Here is a 21,283-nt window from a genome sequence, read left to right on the forward strand (position 1 = left end):
GGAACCCCTGGTCCCTTCCCCTACTCGGGAGGGGAGGGTGCGGGGGGAGTGGTGAGAGCCGACTCGATCAACGTCAGCAGAAACCAGTCGGTGCTCCGCCCCCGGCCCGCGCCCTGGGTCCCACCAGCCGCCGGAGGCCGGCGCTCGGCGCGCGCGTCCACAGCGCGCCCTGCGGCCCCCCGGCGGGAAGGAAGGCCCGCGGCTCGACCCGGTGTCCTCCCCCGCGGAGTGTGCGGTCCGCGCCGGGGCCCTCGGCCCGCTCCGCCCGCCCGCGCCCGCCGCCAAAGCGGCCGGGGCCGCCCGCAGCGCGCATCCGGGAGGTGGCGCCTGGGCCGGAGGCCGAGGGGCGGCGGCCGGCGGCCCGGAGGCTGGCACCCCCGCGGGGAGCGGCGAGGCGACCTGCCGAGGTAAAGGGGCCGGCGGGGCGGGGAATGGGACCGCTGGTGCGCCTGACCGCTCGGCCAACGCCGCCTCCCGGCAGCGCTTCCCGGAATCCCCCGCAGGCTCCCCGCCTCCCGTGGACTCCGCCTCCGGCCTCGCGGCTCCCTCCCCGCGGGGCCTCCGCCCCCTTCACTCCCTCTGTCCCCCGCCCCCCTCCCCATCCCCACCCCCGGCGGCTGTGCGGGTCGACCCGGGCGTCCCCCGTTGTCCCCCGCTTGCTCCGCTCCTCGCCGCCCCCGGGAGCTCTCGGTCTTGGCACCCCGTTCCCACCGAGGATGCGCGGGACACCGGGCACTGGCGGCTGCGAGACGTGAGCCGTTGTGAAATGTGAGGGTCAAAAGCCTCAAGATCCCCTCGGCGTTGCAAAACTGGGTTACCCGCTCGGGCCTCGGGGTCGGGGTCCGCGGCGCGCCCTCCGAGAGAACACCTGGAGTTCCACCAGCCTTTGTGGAACAGGGTCCCCGCGGGCCGGGGGGGCTGGGGTGTCCGGCGTCCTTCCAGACCCCTCGCTTGGAAGCTGGGGTGGGGGGGAGGGAGAGGAGACAGAGGAGCATCCCTGCTCCGGGGCTGGGCCACAAGGGGAACCCGGTGCCAGTCGATGCTGGAGTTTCGACCGGGAGAAATCGGCCAGTTAAAGCATCAACACACTTAGGTGGTTAGCGGCGGCTTTATTGAGCAACTCTCGGAATCCCGGCTCATTCATTCATTCATTCATTCATTCATTCATTCATTCATTTGATTTTATTTACCCATTTGACGAGAGAGAGAGAGAGAGAGCACAAGCAGGGGGAGCGCCTGGCAGAGGGAGAAGGAGAAGCAGGCTCCCCAGGGAGCAGGGAGCCGGATTCGGGGCTGGATCCCAGGAATCTGGGATCATGACCTGAGCCCAAGGCAGACGCTGAGCCACCCAGGCGCCCCTCATTTTTTTCTTTTAATATTTGTTTGATTTCCTTGCTTTTGTTTGGGAAGAAGTCTAAAAGCTAGTATAACAGGCCAGAGGGGTCGGATCTGAGCCAGACTGAGCAGGGAGGTGCAGAAGCAGGCTCAGGGAACCTGGAGTCCAGCCACGCTCCCCAGGCATCCTACTGAGCCTGGCGGCTGAGATACTCAGGCCGTGCCCTGTCCCACACCTTGGCAAAGTTTCTAAGTACCCTCCCTTCCTCTCAACTTGCTGTTCAGGTTTGGGGAACAAAGCGGTGGGAACAGAGGCCACACCGAAATCTGCCCTAAAGAAAACCATTTTTTAAACTCTCCTAGCCGTTTGGGCTTCGTTGATAAGGTTTGACCTGTTTGTTCCAGGAAACGGCTTGAACTTTCAAGTTCTTTTTTTTTTTTTTTTTTTAAAGATTTTATTTATTTATTTGAGAGAGAATGAGAGAGAGCACATGAGAGGGGGGAGGGTCAGAGGGAGAAGCAGACTCCCTGCCGAGCAGGGAGCCCGATGCGGGACTCTATCCAGGGACTCCAGGATCATGACCTGAGCCGAAGGCAGTCGCTCAACCAACTGAGCCACCCAGGCGCCCGAACTTTCAAGTTCTATAGTTCACAAGCTGGCTTTCCATTTTTTTAAAACGTCAAAAATCTGCATGGCTCTTTTATTCTTACCCAAATTTCCTCTAAAGTTCCTCATGTATTTATTTAAAAATTAAAATCTCCCTGAAATTTGGTTCCTGTGATTTGACAAACGGTAATTTGTCTAAAAAAAAAAAAAAAATTAAAGGGATGCCTAGGTGGCTCCGTAGGTTAAGCATCTGCCTTCAGCTCAGCTCGTGATCCCAGCATCCTGGGATGGAGCCCCTCATGGGGCTCCTTGCTCAGTGGGGGGCCTGCTTCTCCCTCTCCCTCTCCCTCTGCCTGCCGTTCACCCTGTTTGTGCTCTCTCTCTCTCTGACAAATAAATAAAATCTTAAAAAAAATTAGAACCACAACCCCAGAGATAGTCTTAGAGGTGACACTTTTATTAAAATATATATTTCATCCCTCCCACTTGCACTCAGAGCTGGATTAACTCATTTTCCTGTTATATTTACAAACCTTCAAGCTACTGAAGAATCAATGGCATTTATCTTTTTTGACAACAGTCATCGTATGTCACCAAAACTAAAATGCCAAGATGCACTTTTATTTTATGTAACCAAGTAAGAAAAACACACATTCTGATTTCAGAGATGTTGTGATATAAGAAAAAAATGTGCATTTTATAATCTGTAAAATGTAATCTGAGCAGAAGCAGAGCCTGACAGTATTTTCCCTGAGGACTCTTCATTCCTTTCAAGAGTGAAACTGGTTGGTATGCAATTCAAGAAGAATAAAGGAAAACTAGTTAGTTGAGAGAGCTGGTGGGCTGAAGTAAGAGTCCTGAGAAGAGGAAAAAAGATACAGAGTAGTTGAGAGCCACTGAACATTTTCTCCAGAGCGAGCAGGAAAATGAGGACACTTAGTTTCCCCATAAGCCCAGGTACATGGGAGAGAGAATTGTAAGCACTGTTCTTGTTCTTGTTGTTTTAATTATGAGGGTTTTTTTAATATATAGTTAAAATTTGGGGCACCTGGGTGGCTCCGTGTGTTGAGCATCTAACTCTTGGTTTCGGGTCAGGTCCTGATCTCAGGGTTGTGGGATCGAGCCCCAAGTGGGGCTCCGAGCTCAGCACAGAGTCTGCTTGGGATTCTCTCCCTCTTCCTCTCCCTTGCCCCCTCCCTCTCTCTCAAATAAATAAATAACATCTTTAAATATATTTAAAATTTTAGTGTACCCCCCACCAGAAACCATACTGGTGAGTCAACAACAATCTTAAAAAGGCTCCCTAATAAACAGGACCTTGGCATACTTGACTTTCTCCTTCTCTGACAAAGGGGCAGTGGTCAGAGGCCATGAGATGGGGAAAGTCAGCTGGGCGAGTGGGAGCAGAGACAGCCAGTGCCAGAATCAGGAGAACCAGCCAGAGGCCCAGTGGTTGACCAACCCTCCCTCACCTCTCCACCAGAGGCAGGGAACAACATCTTCCAGGAGAAAGCAGGGCCCGGGTATCCTGACATCTGGCTCTCCCTTGACTGAGCTCCCCCCATCCCAGAGCCAGTCCTTCAGGCTCGGGAAACTGCCCAGTCTTTACAGAACAAACTGGAATCAGGTGTGGAAGTTAAGGAGGCAAGGAGGTTAAGATTTCACTCCACTGTATCACAGTAACAGATGACAAAGCCATCCAAGTACCAGCAAGGTGACCAGAAGTGGTTGGGGGAGGGGAGAGGGTAGGGAGGAGGAAAGGAAGAGAAAAAAAATGACATAGCTTGCAAGGAGTCTTACTAAAAAAATCATATGACTCCTGGGTTAGGAGAAAATTTCTTCCAATAGCCTTATATCCTACAACTTGATAAAAATATGAGTTCAATAGAATAAACTCAAAGACGAGACTATTTTAAAGTGGGATGGAACAGGAGATTGCAGACTTAAGGGGGTAAATTGAGCACCATGGGAACATAATCACAGAAGTCAGAAGTAAGAATAGATGCTGCTGAAAGTAAAAGCATTTTTAATAGAGAAAAGGTTTGATTCAAGCCAGTGAATGCAAATGAAAAGAAAGATCAAGTTAATTAGGAAGAATCTGATGTGGAAGATAAACAAAGCACGACCAAGCATTAGGATAACTGGGATCCCTGAGATACAGAAACCAACAAATGGGACAGAAAATGCATGTAAAGGTAAGAGAAAAGAAAATTTCTTGAAATGAAGAAAAAATGGTCTCTAGGCCAAAAGAACATTTTCCAGGAAATTGCCACCTTCCAGGAGATTTTCCTATGGGAATGCTCAGCAGCAAGATACCTAAAACGATTTAAAAAATGTTTTAAAAGGACAGAATTATTTAGGAATCCAAGAAGAAAAAGTAAACAAAAGAGGGGCAAACCAAATCAAGCTGGCCTCAGACTCTCTAGTGCTTAAATGCCAGAGTATGGGGGTGCTGAGAAGTGTTCTAAGTGGAGGACACTGTCCCCAGGAGGGCATTTTATCCAGCTAAGATGTCATTCGAGGTAAAAGTCAATTGACAGACCTTCTCAAATATGAAAGAGCCAAGGGAATTCAAGACCCAATGAGCCCTCTTTGGGGAAAAACTGCTGGATTAGAAAAATCCAGCAAATTAGCAAATTAAGAGAGAAATCAAAATAAAGAACCCAAGCGTAGAGAACTCATGCTCGAAAGGATTGTTGGTGACTATTGATTGAAATGCAGAATTAATGCCAGACAGCTTTGGAATTGTAGGTAGAATAAAATGTGATTATTATATCAATCTAGACATGATAAACAATAAAGCAAAAAAAAAAAAGAAAGAAGGAGGTAGGGAGGAAGATGGGAGGAAAAGGAGAAGAGTAAATTTCTCTAGTTTGAAAGCATGGATCAATAAATATGGTTTAATAGTAAAAGATGCTGTGAACAGATAATCCCTCAACTTCCTAATTCTTCTTCTATAACTTTTTTTTTTTTAAACATTAGTAGGCTATCTTAGGAAGTTATTCTTTCCTAAAGAGAAAAATAATTCAAGTTGCCACAATTCCTTCAGGTTTTTTTTTTTACCCCAAGTACAGTTAAATTTAGACAGAAATGCTGTCTGTGTGTGTGTGTGTACGTGCATGCATGTGCACGCATGCATGTGCATAGAAAGATCTCTGGGATTATGTTCACCTGTTAATGATGGAAATATCTGGATGCTGGAATTTGCACTTTTATACATTCTTAATTTTTTTAATGAGCACACAAAAGAAGTGCTACAGAAACAAGAAAGACATTTGAAACATCAACTAAAAACAAACATGCCAAGATATTAACAATGGTTGATGCTGGGCGGCAGAAATAAGGATGCTTGTTACTTTCTCCTTTCTACTTTTTTGTAATTTTTTCCTAATTTCCGGGGGGGGTGGAATTACATAATTGCATTTGTGTAGTATTTCTGAATCCAGTCCATTCATTACTCATTGGCGACCAAAGAGAGACCCTTATGTTCTCCACCAGGAGACAGGGAGGCAGGCTCCCTGAGGGCTGTCTGTCTGTTTAGGAGGAGTTGGAATTCAGGCAAGCATTACTTCACCCCATAGGGTCCAACTGAGCAGAGTCCTGAAAATCAGCCATGTTGAGGGATCAGAGACAAGGGTCGCTCCAGGAGGAATGGGGAGGAGAGCCAAAGCTGGGTGAGAGGCACCCCGAGCTGGGTGCTTGTGCAGGGCATTGGCTCCTGGGAAAGCTGGGGAGGCTGAGGACAGCCTTGAATTCAACCCAGGGCGCTTGATGCCTTGTTAGAGGACAGTGAGCCACAGACCGTGCAGGGCCTGGAGCAAAACAGAAATGCAGAACCCCCATGTTTACAGAGCAAGAGGTACAACTGAAGGCCCTAAACTATAAAGCTGTTTCTTGTCTTCCATTGTCTCTGTCTCTCAACTTGTCACTTGCATATTTACCGTTTAATGTCGTCCTGAGTAAAAAAAAAAAAAAAAATTACATTAATAGGAATTTCCCCCATTCTACTTTATATTGTGCAAAACCAGATCTAAGAGCATTTCATTCGCATGGGGGAATCATTGAATTATACAATTGGCATCTCAGGGAACATTTGGAGAGGGCACCTCGAACTAGCCAGAAGAGACAAACGCAGGCCAAACTCAGGAAGGAGAAGGGGGTTCCCCAGGCACACAGCTCCAGAAACATTCCCTTATGCCCAGGGGTATGGTAGGGGCCAGTGCAGCTCCCGGCAGGTGCCCAATGCCACTCCGCCCCTTGCGACTCTGGGCACATGTGCCTTAGGGCCTGAGGGATGCTGGGATCCCCCTCCTGCTAGCCGCCCTGCACCCCAGTTTGGGGTGGGCTCTGGGGAAGTCCAGCCCTGAATCCCTCCTGCCCAAGGACCTGCTGTCTCAACCCACTGCATACTAGCAATGTCCAAAGGTCTTTAAACCTCTGCCCTTGGACATGCTAGGTACCTGGATCAAGGCTGACCTAGATGCCCACCCCCACCAGTCCAGCTAGCTGCCCCCCTGGGTGAGGCAGGGCATGGCCAGCCTGGGGGAAGGGCAGCTGGCCCCCTCCTGTCTAACACACCAGGAGGGCATCCAGGCAACACGATGTGACCCAGCTGCCATCCCCACACCAAGTTCATCAGGGTAGAGAGAGAGGCCAGACAGGGCCTGGGACCCCATCCCACAGGGGAAGGGGGGTGAGACCAAGTGTGAGCTGAGGCTACCAGCTCACCGTGTGTCCCGCTGTCCCATCAGACTTCACTAACAAAACACAAGTTCAAAGATAAAATTATTAAGAATTTCAGGACAGCCACGGGAGAGCAGTAAAGTGAGTGTGGATCCCTTCTGCTTGTGAGACCCAGGACCCCAGGACGGGGTGGTGGGGGAGGAGCGAAGCCAGCCCTGGCTGGCTAGGAGATGAGAGTGACAATAGCTATGCTTTAGGAAGGCTGATTGGTAATCAGGGAGTTTCCAGGCACTTAATTAAACAATTCCAGGCAGGATGCAGAGACAGGAAAACAGATTTTCCCAACAACCAGGAATCTAGTTATTAGACATTGGGTTGGAAGTGGGGTATGGGTCATCAGGAACAAAGAAGCAGAGGAGACATCCCCTGGCCCATAGAGGGTGAGGGACTTATAATTGTGTAATTTTGTGTGTGTGTCCGCCGCGGAAGAAACCAAGTGTTCTATAGATGCGAACAAAGATGAAGATGTACCACCATCAGGAAAAGACAGAGGGGCGAGGGGCCACAGGGCAGATGGTCAAGTGCAAGGGAGTGTCTCTCCCCACCCTTCCATGTGGCATTCTACACTCTAGATGTGCCCAGCATCTTAGGGAATGTCCACAACCATGCAGACCCTCTGCTGGGGAGTAAAGGTGGTAGACAAGGTCACACGTCACAACGATCTCTATAGATGTTCTAAATGGGCACAGTATAGTGGGGTAATTTATAGGCAGAGGTGCCTAGACATCTCATGGGTGGTGGAGTCTTCAGCAGGGACAGTAGTTTTAACCTGGAATGTCTTGGATTCCTCCAGGAGAGCACCTTGGGTGGGACCTGTTACCCTGATAATCAAGAGGACTTTCTTAATTTATTTTGAGCTCAAACTCAAGTCTGCCACTTTGTGGTCCTTTTTCAGTTTTCACTTGGGGCTTGATGTTGCTACAGTGTTGGGGGGGACAGAACACCCAGAATCGATAGGGCCCAGTTGCTTGGGTGGAGACAAAAGCCCCAAGGCAGAGAAGGAACAAGGCCCATTGAGGGGCAGGGGGGAGAGGGCTCCATAAAATTCACGAAGAATTTCTCACCGTAGAGTGAGGAACACTTTCGGACTATGACTCAAAATGCAGATGCCAAGAAAGAAAATAGCTTTAAATCTAAAAACCTATATAGAACTCAGAAACTAATGCATGAATTTTTTTTTTTTTTTTTTTAAGCCAGCATGAGGGACACCTCGGTGGCTCAGTTGGCTAATCATTTGCCTTCAGCTCGGGTCATGATCCCAGGTTCTTGGGATCAAGTCCCTATATATAGGGCTCCTTGCTCAGCGGGGAGTCTGCTTCTCCCTCTGCCTGCCACTCCCCCTGTGTTCTCTGTCTCTGACAAATAAATAAAATCTTAAAAAAAAAAAAATCAGTTTTCTGATTCATATTTTTTAAAAAATAAAATAAAATAAAAAAATAAAGCCAGCATGAGCAAATCAAAGGGCGGGTTGACAACAGAGGGGGAAAAGACAAAGTGATTTGTATCATAGACAAAGGGCCAGTTTCGCTCATATTTTAAAAGTTCCTGCAGACAAACCAATAAGAAAAAAAGCTTCAACTCAGTAGAAAATGAGCAAAGGTACAAACAGTTAACAAGAAAGGAAATGCAAGTGACTCTTACATGTATGAAAACAGACACTAACTCAGAATAAGAGAAATATAAATTTGTATTAGTCTGAAGAACATTTTTTATTTATGAATTTGATTTTAAAAAGTCCAAGAGCGGGGCGCCTGGGTGGCCCAGTTGGTTAAGCATCTGCCTTCGGCTCAGGTCATGATCCCAGGGTCCTGGGATCGAGCTCCGCATCGGGCTCCCTGCTCAGTGGAGAGTCTGCTTCTCCCTCTCCTTCTGCCCCTCCCCCTGCTCATGCTCTCTCTCAAATAAATAATCTTAAAAAGAATAAAATAAATAAAAAATCCAAGAGCTTGATGGCAGCCTCTGTGAAGAGCTTGTGGCGGAAGGAAAAATTCTCACATATCACAGGTAGTGGTGCACGTCATACAGCGACGAGGGCAAGAGAGTGGCCGTTTCTATTCACATTACAAGTGCAGAGCCCCTCTGTGTCAGGTGTCTTCCATCTACCCCTCCAGACCCAGCCTCCCCACTGTCACCCCTTACTTTGCTCTGGGATCCTGTCTTGTTAGGGTGCAGCTACCAGCGCCCTGGTCCTATGACTTCTGATTGGGATCAGCCAGTGACGAGCCCCAAGTAAGAGAAGGGAAGAAAAACAGTGAAGGGTATTTACCCTCCCATCCCCTGCCACTTCCCTGCACTATCCTTTTGGGCTCTCACAGGATTTCCTCCTCCCAAATTCCAGCACCTTCCCTTTGCCCAAGCGCCACTGGGTAACGGCCCCACTGTTATTAGCTCCAGGTACTATCTTCTTCCTTTTTGTTTGCCTACATCCTGCTCACACATTTGTAAATAGTCCCCTGATTAAAGTCTTTCTCAAAATATCCTAATTCAAATATCTTTTTCCTGCTGAGACCCTGAGTGGTATGACCTTTTGCCTGCAATCCTACTTCTGGAAAGTTTTTCTACACTTAGACTTGCACACATGCAGAATGACGCGTGTCCAGGATAATCCATTGCAGAAAAGACTGGAAGCAACTCAGACATGTATCATGGGGCCTGATTACCTAAATGGTAGTGTGTCCATAGAGTAGACTACGCAACTGCTTTTTAAAAAAACAAGGAAATGCTCTTGGGTGCTGATGTCAAAAGATCTCCCAAATATATATCGTCAAGTAGAAAAAGCAGGAGTAGGACAGGGAATGTATATCTTATCTCTTGTGTTAAAAAAGGGGGAGAAATGATATATATTTGGTTTTGCTTGTGCTTAAAGATATTCTGAAGGACTCACCAAAGAATGAATAAAAGTAGTTTTCTGAAGGAAGCAAGACCCTTTGCTATTTACTTTTGTGTGTTTTTGGAAACAGATAACTCTGTTGCCTATTTCAAAGTTAAATTTAAAACTTCCCCCTGGGGGCTCCTGGGTGGCTCAGTTGGTTAAGCGTCTGCCTTAGATCCCAGGGTTCTGGGATAGAGCCCCACATCAGGCTCCCTGCTCAGCGGGAAGCCTGCTTGTCCCTCTCCCCTCTGGTCATGCTCTTTCTTGCTATCGCTCTCTCAAACAAATAAATAAAATCTTAAAAATAAAAATAAAATAAATAAATAAAACTTCTCCCTGACTAGACAGGAAATTGGTCCCAGGTCCGGCTCCCAGGAGGGCAAAGGAATCCTAGAAGTGGAAACATCCTGCTCCTTTCTTGTTGTCCTGTCTTCGTCTACTTTTATCTTTGTCACTTAATTACATGCTTTAGCATTGGGATCACCTAATATCGATTTCCTTTCAGATGTGAAAGTAAAGAAAAGACTTAATAACCAAGATGCTTTGGAGCCAGAATGCTTCCCCGATTAGATCACAGAACCTGTGTCTCGTGGGTAAGTGTTACTTTTGTCGGAGCTCTTGTAGGAGCAAGCCAGCCAAGTCGCCATCACCTGGAGTCCTGCTGGGGAGTAGCAAATGGATGTCCCTGACTAGGGGCCCAACATCAGCCTGTCCAATGCCAAGAGCCAAATGGAACGTAGATAGGAAACCTGCACTGAGGGTCTGGAGTTTCTGCCCTACTATTAATTTTAGGAAAACAAACAAACAAAAATGACTCCATAATGATGGAGAGTATCCTCCAAGGCACTTTGAAGAGGAATTTCTTTTAATACCCTCATTCTAATCCAGGGCAGAGTTTCTCACTCTACTCCCCTACTTAGGAAGAGGCCAAACCCCTTATCTCCCACCGCTTCACCAGACTGAAAGGTCGGCCCTGAACTTTGGTTTCTGGGCTTCATTTATTCTTGACTTTTTTCCTGTAGTCCTATGCCGCTTTTTCTCTACCTTTCTTTTGATTCTATTTCAGTGTCCCTGGGTCATCTGTTCCATAGTTTACCAGTAGGGGATCCATGAGGGGGACACTTCTCCCCTATGCAGGCCTGCCCATGCCTGTAACCGCTCCCTTCCCAAGTCACTGTGACAGCCAGAAAGCAAAGGAGAGTCCCCAGTTCCCATCACCAGCGATTTTCTTCCTACACTCCCCTTGACAAATGTCTTAATCTTTAAAGTGTATTAACTGACAATATGCGTATTCATATTCTGAGACTTTTTCCAGACACATAGCTAGCTGCTTCTCGGGGCTCTCTCCCAACCCATCAGCCCTGTTATTCACAGCAACCCCTAGATAGATCTCATTTTGGATTCAATCAAGTTGAAACCCATGGACCATGTGCTGATGATACCCACATCAATCCTCCAAGAACCATTTGCTTGAGCATTTTTTTTTTAGCACAAGGAAGTCTCAATCCAATGTCAAGACATGTACGAAAGAATGCCAGACTCAGAGCGAGAATTACAAATTGAGGCTGGAGAGAGTATTTTTGCTTGTCTCATATATTTTTCTTCTTCCTAGTGTGTATCAGCCTTGTGTTTGGTGTGTTATCTTCGTTGCCTGGTAAGAGATTTTCTTGGCTTGAGTGAATTTTGTGGAAGGGCCAGAGTACTGGGGCGACCATTCAGAAACCTAAAATGTGGGGAATTTGATTTCTGATCCCAGATGTGTTGCCAATTTTGTTTGAATCCTTCTTCTTAGATTTTCTCAAATACTCTTTTTTTTCCTCTGTGAAAGGAGTGAAATTTAGCCAAATTTGCACATTTGTCTCTCAAAACTCTTATAAGAAATTAATACCAAAAAGAAAAAAGAGGGAAAGAAAACACCAGAAGTCATTTTAAAACTCCTAAAAAGAATATTCAATTTCAAACCCCTTAATCGAAGAATGAGGAAGCACAGACTATGTCAAACAGCAAGCGATCCAGAAGTAATTTCCCCTTAATTTGCATTCTTCCACGTGCTCTCTGGTACCTGGTGCCAGATAAAGGAAAATACTCTTTTTAAACCAAACATCTTGCCTACATCTGTAAATCTGTCTGCATAATCTCACTCTGCATTAACTCTATATCCAACCTTGTGATGAGCACAGGGGATGAAGAGGTCACAGCCAAGGAGCAGAGTCCTAGGTCCGAACCACAGGCAACTTAAAGGATCATAAAAATTGAATTTGAAAAAAAAGAAAGAAAAGACCTGAATATGAATGGGATTTGACCACTATAGTTTTCGAATCTCACTTGCCGCTGCCTCTTCCCAGCTACATAACATTATGTAACTCAACTTCTCAGTTTCACGGTCTGTAGAATGGGTCTCTTCCTAGGACCGACTTCAGCATTGTTGCTCAGATTAAGTGCCTGGAAAGGGCCAGTCTGGACATGCATTATCTGTCCCTTCCTTCCGTAACCAGGGAATAAATGCAATGGAAGTTTAGCAGAGGGAAAGCAGGTGGTGGGCTGAGCCACTTAGGGGGACTATAGGAAGAGTTGGAGTTGAGTTGAGAGAATGAGGTGGACACGAATCCTTTTGATCCGATGAACCGCTGAGAGTCCATGATAACTGAGGGAGGCCAAATCTTGTTTCCACAGTGCTGAGTTCTGGTCCCTAAGCTTGCCTGCCCTAACGATGTGTTGCTCATGAATTAGTTATGTTACTTCATTTCTTGTGTCCACTAGAACCATATCCTTCCCGTGTTCCCAAGACCCTGGGGTTTCTCTGCTGGGCGTGTGGGCTCCAGATCCCAAGGGACCGATTGGACAACCCTGGGTTCCAGATTTCAGTGTTTCTTTTTTCTCTCCTGTTTCCTTTAGATTTATCAGATAAATCTTGCACTTTCAAGGTGACGTTACACAATTTCCGGGTCATCTTATCGTGGGAATTAAAAAACCATTCCATTGTACCAGATCACTATACATTACAGTACACAGTTATAAGGTTGGTTTGACATTTCATTTTTTTCTTGTTAAATATATTCGCTTTCTATTAATTGGGGAGTGGGGAAGGGTCGTGATCTTCCTTGTGATAGAGCTCCTCTCTTCTCTCCCTCTCTCTCTCTGTTCTGAGTTCAGAGCTTTAAAAGTCCAAGTCCACTTTTAATTGAATTGAGTACTTTAACAACCTCAAACTGGTTTTGACAAAGCTTGTATTTATAATCATTTCTATGGGTCAGAGCTGCAGAAGCAAAATAATTACTATGAATGGTTTTCACAATTATTTCTCTCAGTCAGTCAGTCTGGACATTTAAAGAACAGTTTTTCAAGAAATAAATAAATGAATGAATGCACTGTTTTCTGAGGACAGGAGTCCAAAGATCTGGTGACCATATTGATGTTAGGTTCACTTTTCTTTATTCAGGGAGCCGTGTGGCACATCAGAAAGCTGCCTGGCCGAGACCAGGAGAGGCCTAGGTCCACAGTCTGGCTTGATCACTGATTGGCTGTGACCTTGGGGCACAGAGCTCAGCTTCTCTGATCCGAGTGTCCTACTTAGGGGTGCCTGCAAAGATGAATGACATAATGGATGGAACCCTCAATGGCTCTCTTCTTCCGATGTCTAATGTCACCCTTCTAGGCTGTTACTTTGATCAGTTGGCCCTCCAAGTGTTCTTTTGTTTGCTGTTTATTTGGCTAAAAGCTGTTACTACCATTGACTGACCCGGTAGAAGGCCTCTTGCAAGTTTCTCTGGTGCCTGCCAAAGTCTTAGTTTCTCTCTGTGTTAGGCAGTCACATGTATCACCCACTTACCTTTCTGAAGCTCAAGAAATCAGATATCTCTCTTGTCCCTACATAGCACAGGCTGACTTGGGACTGGACCATGTGATCCTCAGCTGGAGAGAGGGTTTCGGGGAGGACACTCATGATTGTTCTGTGGGGACTGGGAGATCTGGGGCCTTTACCACAAAAGCATAAGGTTTGCTCATTCATTCATCCAGCAAATACTTACTGAGCACCTACTGCATGCCAGGGGTCAAACCATGAACCAAAGTCCTTGACCTCCTGCGGCCTAGAGCAGATATTCTGAAAGTAGGCAGAGATATCAATAAACAGATAAAGATATAATGTGGTAGGTGCTGGTAAACAGTGTGCAGAAAAATAAAGACAGACAAGAGGGATTAGGAGAGAAAGGGGAACACAATGGGGTAAGGTGTATTTCCATTTTAAATAAAGTGGTTAGGGAAGATGACTTGATACAGGGATATTTGGGCAGAGCCATAAAGAAATGAAGAAGCTGGGCATGCAGTTAGTGGGTTCTCATCATATAAATGCTGAAGTTTTCCTTTTATCATTTCTTTTCCTTTCAAAGTAGACCAGACCATGTGAAGATTGTGGAGCACTGTTCAAATATCACAGCATCATTCTGTGACCTAACAGATTTGTGGGAGGTCCTGCCCGAGACGTACGCCGTCACAGTTGATGGATTCAGAGGGAACACAACGCTGGTCACGTGTTTCATCGATTTCTTCCTGGCAACACACAGTGAGTGGATCTCTGTTTATCATCTTCAGCAGCAGGAGCAAGTGCATCAGCATTTGCTTTGCCATGAAATAGAAAGGTCTGCAAAGGGTGTCTCAGACTCAGGGCTAGGTGCACCGCCTGACCCTGCCACTTTCCTAGCTCTGAAGTATTTACTTTGCTTCTCTGAGCCTCAGTTTTCTTATCCAAAAGGTGGGATGATGGTCTGTACTTTGCAGAGGATTCCTCTATGCCTGAGTGAGGCAGGTATTCCAGCAGCAGTGGCCACTACTTTCTGGTATATTTCAGAAGCTGATAGGAAGTAGATAGTGAGGTCCAGATGGCCTGTATCTGAGCTGTCACAACTCTTTGGGCCAGTGTTCTCCTTAATACTGCAACCCCTCCCCCGGATCATAACCCAGTAGCTCTTATCTGTGTCAGTTCCCAGACTCAGAGAAGACCGGAGCCCAAGAGTGGATCTGCCTCTCTCTTCTTTGCCTGTGACTGGAGTCAGGTCCCTACGGCACTTGCCTTAACATTCCCAGTGTCAGTGGTCCTCAGCCAGACTCCAGCACTTCTTCAGTGTCTTAATATGCAACCTGTTTCCAAGAGAAAGATTCTGTTTCAGCTCCCTGTTAAAGGCTGTGTGGGTGTGCACTCACACATATGTGCTTATTAGCAAAGTGATAATGACCGAATCCCACTGTCACAAACAACCTAGATAGGAGATTCACTGGAATTGTGTGTATATGTTTATGTGTGTGTAGAAATGTACATATCTGTGTGTGTATAAAAAAAGAAAAGAAAGAAAAGCACAACTTCTAGATCATGGCATTCAGACTATTGCAGAAACGATATTAAAGTCAGAAAGATGTCATTTTTCAAGACTCAAGATGGTAAATATGAGGGCTCTGGGGGGGGAAGATGGCAGACGAGTAGGGGACCCTATTTCAACTGGTCCCTGGAATTGAGCTGGATATCTACCAGACCACTCTGAGCTGGATATCTACCAGACCACTCTGAGCACCCACGAAACCAGCCTGAGATGTAAGAAGATCTGGATCTCTACAAACAGAATATCGCAGGCGGTTGGTTTCAGGGTACAAAGCGGGGAGTCGTGATTCTGCGGGCAGATATCGGAGGATAAACGGCGGCGGCGGGAGGGAGCCTGGCCCTGGGGATCCTACACCGCTGGTGAGCGACAGCCTCGCGGGCTGCAGATGGGCACAGACTCGCAGACCGGTCAAAGGACTTTAGGGCAGCCCCCGGGGTGGAAAACCAGACTGGCAGGGTCACGCACATGCGAACTGCAGCCCGCACCCCACCCCCGCACCCACCCACCCCACCCCCCGCCATAGAAACCGGAGCGACGGTCACGCGCACACGAACTGCAGCCTCCGAGACGGAAACCCGGTGTGCAGGGGTCGAGCCGGTGAACTGCAACCCCCAGAGGTGGAAACCCCGGGCGGCGGAGGCGCACATGCAAACTGGGAGCGGCTGCCGGTTTTAGAAGCACAAAAGGCAGAGATGCGCCCCGACCTGCAGGCAGGACTGGGGGCGCTGCGGAGGGGCGCACAACCCAGGCCGCTGCAGTTTATAGCAGCACCAACAGAAAGGGAGACGGTGTGGCCTGGAGGGCTCACTGAAGAACAGACTGCGGTCTCTCTGCTCTGGGGCAGAGGGTTGGAAACGGTCTCTTCTGCTCTGACTCACGGAAGAGACGCGGAAAGCCGCCAGGGAAAGGCGCCAGAGAACAAAAGCCCCAAAGACTGATTCCCACCGAGCCCATCCCCCGCCACAGGGGCGCAGGGCAACTCCGCCCAAACAGGGTTGCCTGAGTAACAGCGCGGCAGGCCCTTCCTGCAGAAGACAGGCTGGGAAAACAAGAGGCCGGCAACCCTAGGTCCCAAGAAAACAGGTGCATCTTGCTTGGGTTCTGGTCAATAATTTGGACTCTATACATTCCCTCAAACACCCATCAACAGAATGACTAGGAGGAGGAGCCCCCAAAACAGAAAAAACTCAAGAGATTATGACTTATGCTGCAGATTTACAAATGGATGCAGACATAACCAAGATGTCGGAGATGGAATTCAGGCTAGCAATTGTGAAGACAATGGCTAGAATGGAGAAATCAATTAATGGTAACGTAGAGTCTCTAAGGGCAGAAATAAAAGGTGAACTGGCAGAACTTAAAATGCTATCAATGAGATCCAATCCAATCTAGATAATCTAACAGCTAGGGTAACTGCAGCAGAAGAGAGAATAAGCTACCTGGAAGACAATATAATAGATAAAAAGGGAAAGGAGGAGGCCAGGGGAAAACAACTCAGAATCCATGAAAATAGAATCAGAGAAATAAGTGACACCATGAAGCATTCCAGTGTCAGAATAATTGGAATCCCGGAGGGAGTGAATAGACAGAGAGGACTAGAAGATGTATTTGAGCAAATCCTAGCTGAGAACTTCCCTAATCTGGGGAATGAAACAAACATTCGAGGCCTAGAGGCAGAGAGGACCCCTCCTAAGATCAAGGAAAACAGGCCAACATCCCGGCATGTAATAGTAAAACTCGCAAATCTTAGAACCAAGGAAACCATCTTAAGGGCAGTTAGGGGGAAGAGATTCCTTATGTACAGAGGGAGGAACATCAGAATAACGTCAGACCTATCCACAGAGACCTGGCAAGCCAGAAAGGCCTGGCAAGACATATTCAGAGTACTAAATGAGAAGAACGTGCAGCCAAGAATACTTTATCCGGCAAGGCTTTCATTTAGAATGGATGGAGAGATGCAGAGCTTCCACCACCGGCAGAAACTGAAAGAGTATGTGACCACTAAGCCGGCCCTGCAAAAAATATTAAGGGGGGGGTTCTATAAAAGGAGAAAGACCCCAAGAGTGATACACAACAGAAATTTACAGGGACAATCTATAAGAACAACGTCTTCACAGGCAACATGATGACAGTTAATTCATATCTTTCAATAATCACTCTCAACGTGAATGGCCTAAACGCTCCCATAAAACGGCACAGGGTTGCAGATTGGATAAAAAGACAGGACCCATCCATATGCTGTCTACAAGAGACTCATTTTGAACCTAAAGATACATCAGACTGAAAGTGAAGGGATGGAGATCCATCTTCCATGCCAGCAGACCTCAAAAGAAAGCTGGGGTAGCAATTCTTATATCAGACAAATTAGATTTTAAACTAAAGTCTGTAATAAGAGACACAGAAGGACACTATATCATTCTTAAAGGGTCTGTCCAACAAGAAGATCTAACAATTGTAAATATCTATGCCCCCAACATGGGAGCAGCCATCTACATAAGCCAACTGTTAACCAAAATAAAGAGTCATATTGATAACAATACGTTAATTGTAGGAGACCTCAATACTCCACTCTCAGCAATGGACAGATCATCTAAGCAGAAAATCAACAAGGAAACAAGAGCTTTGAATGGTACATTGGACCAGATGGACCTCATAGATATTTACAGAACCTTCCACCCTAAAACAACAGAATACTCATTCTTCTCGAGCGCACATGGAACTTTCTCCAGAATAGACGATATACTGGGTCACAAATCAGGTCTCAACCGATACCAAAAGATTGAGATGATTCCCTGCATATTCTCAGACCACAATGCTCTAAAACTGGAACTCAATCACAAGAAAAAATTTGGCAGAAATTCAAACACTTGGAAGCTAAAGACCACTCTGCTCAAGAATGTTTGGGTCAACCAAGAAATCAAAGAAGAACTTAAACAATTCATGGAAATCAATGAGAACAAAAACACATTGGTCCAAAACCTATGGGATACTGCAAAGGCGGTCCTAAGGGGGAAATACATAGCCATCCAAGCCTCACTCAAAAAAATAGAAAAATCCCGAATTCACCAACTAACTCTACACCTTAAAGAACTAGAGAAAAAGCAACAAACGACACCTAAGCCACACATTAAAGAGAAATAATTAAAATTAGAGCAGAAATCAATGAATTAGAGACCAGAAACACAGTAGATCAGATCAACGAAACTAGAAGTTGGTTCTTTGAAAGAATTAATAAGATCGATAAACCACTGGCCAGACTTATCCAAAAGAAGAGAGAAAGGACCCAAATTAATAAAATTATGAATGAAAGGGGAGAGATCACGACTAACACCAAGGAAATAGAAACAATTATTAGAAATTATTATCAACAACTATATGCCAATAAACTGAGCAATCTGGATGAAATAGAGGACTTCCTGGAAATCTATAAGCTGCCAAGACTGAAACAGGAAGAAATTGAAAACCTGAATAGGCCAATAACCAGTAACGAGATTGAAGCAATGATCAAAAACAAGAGTCCAGGGCCTGATGGATTCCCTGGGGAATTCTACCAAACATTCAAAGAAGAAATAATACCTATTCTACTGAAGCTGTTTCAAAAATAGAAACAGAAGGAAAACTTCCAGACTCATTCTATGAGGCCAGCATTACCTTAATCCCCAAACCAGGCAAAGACCCCATCCAAAAGGAGAATTTCAGACCCATATCCGTGATGAATATGGATTCCAAAATCCTCAAGAAAATCCTAGCTAATAGGATCCAACAATAAATTAAAAGGATCACCCACCACGAGCAAGTGGGATTTATCCCCGGGATGCAAGCATGGTTCAACATTTGCAAATCAATCAGTGTGATAGAACACATTAATAAGAGGAGGGAGAAGAACCATATGGTCCTCTCAATTGATGCAGAAAAAGCATTTGACAAAATACAACATCCTTTCCTGATTAAAACTCTACAGAGTATAGGGATAGAGGGAACATTCCTCAAGTTCATAAAATCCATTTATGAAAAACCCACAGCGAATATCATCCTCAATGGGGAAAAGCTGAGAGCCTTTCCCTTAAAATCAGGAATACGTCAAGGATGCCCACTCTCACCACTATTGTTCAACATAGTACTAGAAGTCCTAGCAACAGCAATCAGACAACAAAAAGAAATAAAAGGTATTCAAATCGGCAAAGAAGAAGTCAAACTCTCTCTTTTCGCAGACGACATGATATTTTATTTGGAAAACCCAAAAGACTCCACCCCCAAATTACTAGAACTCATCCAGCAATTCAGCAATGTGGCAGGATACAAAATCAATGCACAGAAATCAGTTGTTTTCTTATACACTAACAACGCAACTGTAGAAAGAGAAATTAGAGAAACTATTCCATTTACAATAGCACCAAAAACCATAAGATACCTCGGAATAAACCTAACCAAAGAGGTAAAGGATCTATACTCTAGGAACTACAAAATACGCATGAAAGAAATTGAAGAAGACACAAAAAGATAGAAAAATATTCCACGCTCATGGATCAGAAGAATAAACATTGTTAAAATGTCTATGCTACCCAGATCAATCTATACCTTCAGTGCCATCCCGATCAAAATTCCAATGACATTTTTCAAAGTGCTGGAACAAAGAATCCTAAAATTTGTATGGAATCAGAAAAGACCCTGAATCGCCAAGGAAATGTTGAAAAAGAAAAACAAAGCTGGGGGCATCACATTGCCCAATTTCAAGCTATATTACAAAGCTGTGATCACCAAGACAGCATGGTCCTGGCACAAAAACAGACATATAGACCAATGGAACAGAATAGAAAGCCCGGATATGGACCCTCAACTCTATGGTCAAATAATCTTTGACAAAGCAGGAAAAAACATGCAATGGAAAAAAGACAGTCTCTTCAATAAATGGTGCTGGGAAAATTGGACAGCCACATGCAAAGAATGAAACTCGACCATTCTCTAACACCATTCACAAAGATAAACTCAAAGTGGATGAAAGACCTCAATGTGAGACAGGAATCCATCAAAATCCTAGAAGAGAACATAGGCAGTAACCTCTTTGACATCGCCCACAGCAACTTCTTTCAAGATACATCTCCAAAAGCTAGTGAAACAAAAGCAAAAATGAACTTTTGGGACTTCATCAAGATAAAAAGCTTCTGCACAGCAAAGGAAACTGTCAACAAAACAAAGAGGCAACCCACAGAATGGGAGAAGATATTTGCAAATGACACTACAGATAAAGGGCTGGTATCCAAAATCTGTAAAGAACTTCTCAAACTCAACACCCAAAAAACAAATAATCAAGTCAAAAAGTGGGCAGAAGATATGAAAAGACACTTCTCTGAAGAAGACATACAAATAGCTAACAGACACATGAAAAAATGTTCATCATCATTAGCCATCGGGGAAATCCAAATCAAAACCACACTGAGATACCACTTTACACCAGTTAGAATGGCAAAAATGGACAGGGAAAGAAACAACAAATGTTGGAGAGGTTGTGGAGAAAGGGGAACCCTCTTACACTGTTGGTGGGAATGCAAGTTGGTACAGCCACTTTGGAAAACAGTGTGGAGGTTCCTCAAAAATTTAAAAATAGAGCTACCCTATGACCCAGCGATTGCACTACTGGGTATTAACCCCAAAGACACAGATGTAGTGAAAAGAAGGGCCATATGCACCCCAATGTTCATAGCAGCAATGTCTGCAATAGCCAAACTGTGGAAAGAGCCGAGATGCCCTTCAACAGATGAATGGATAAAGAAGATGGGGTCCATATATACACTGGAATATTACTCAGCCATCAGAAACGATGAATACCCAACTTTTACGTCAACATGGATGGGACTGGAGGAGATTATGCTAAGTGAAATAAGTCAAGCAGAGAAAGTCAATTATCATATGGTTTCACTTATCTGTGGAACATAAGGAATAACATGGAGGACATTAGGAGAAGGAAGGGAAAAATGGGGGGGTGGGAATTGGAGGGAGAGATGAATCATGAGAGACTCTGGACTCTGAGAAACAAACAGGGTTTTAGAGGGGAGCAGGGAGGGGGGATTGGTTAGCCCGGTGATGGGTATTAAGGAGGGCACGTACTGCATGGAGCACTGGGTGTTGTACAAAAACAATGAATCGTGGATCACCACATCAAAAACCAATGATGTGTTGTATGGTGACTGACATAACATAATAAAATTTTAAAAAAAGAAAAAAAGAAAAAAAAAGATGGTAAATATGTAAATACCCAGGTTTAGAGGAAATGCAGTGAGTGTACTGTGGTGAGGTCTTTCTGAAAACATTTGGCAGTATGTGTTAAAACCTTAACACCTGCTTGCTCTAATCCAG

At 45.6% G+C, this 21,283-nt stretch overlaps 1 protein-coding gene across 4 annotated transcripts in view; it reads left to right on the plus strand.

Annotated features, from left to right (window-relative positions):
• Positions 1–319: 319 nt before the first annotated feature.
• IFNAR2 (interferon alpha and beta receptor subunit 2) overlaps positions 320–21,283 on the plus strand; it is a 36,973-nt gene continuing 16,009 nt past the window's right edge. For 2 of the 4 annotated variants that reach the window (XM_035017613.1, XM_035017615.1), the window contains exons 1-5: positions 320–407; positions 10,063–10,150; positions 11,170–11,211; positions 12,453–12,576; positions 13,946–14,118. In XM_035017613.1, the coding sequence (XP_034873504.1) occupies positions 10,096–10,150; positions 11,170–11,211; positions 12,453–12,576; positions 13,946–14,118 (394 nt within the window). In that variant the 5' untranslated portion in view covers positions 320–407; positions 10,063–10,095. The remainder of the gene's footprint in view (positions 408–10,062; positions 10,151–11,169; positions 11,212–12,452; positions 12,577–13,945; positions 14,119–21,283) is intronic. The other 2 variants (XM_035017614.1, XM_035017616.1) reach the window with 2 other exon arrangements.

The sequence above is a fragment of the Mirounga leonina genome, unplaced genomic scaffold (genome assembly GCF_011800145.1).
Source record: "Mirounga leonina isolate KUSES-001 unplaced genomic scaffold, KU_Mleo_1.0 Mir_172, whole genome shotgun sequence".
Lineage (NCBI taxonomy): Eukaryota > Metazoa > Chordata > Mammalia > Carnivora > Phocidae > Mirounga > Mirounga leonina.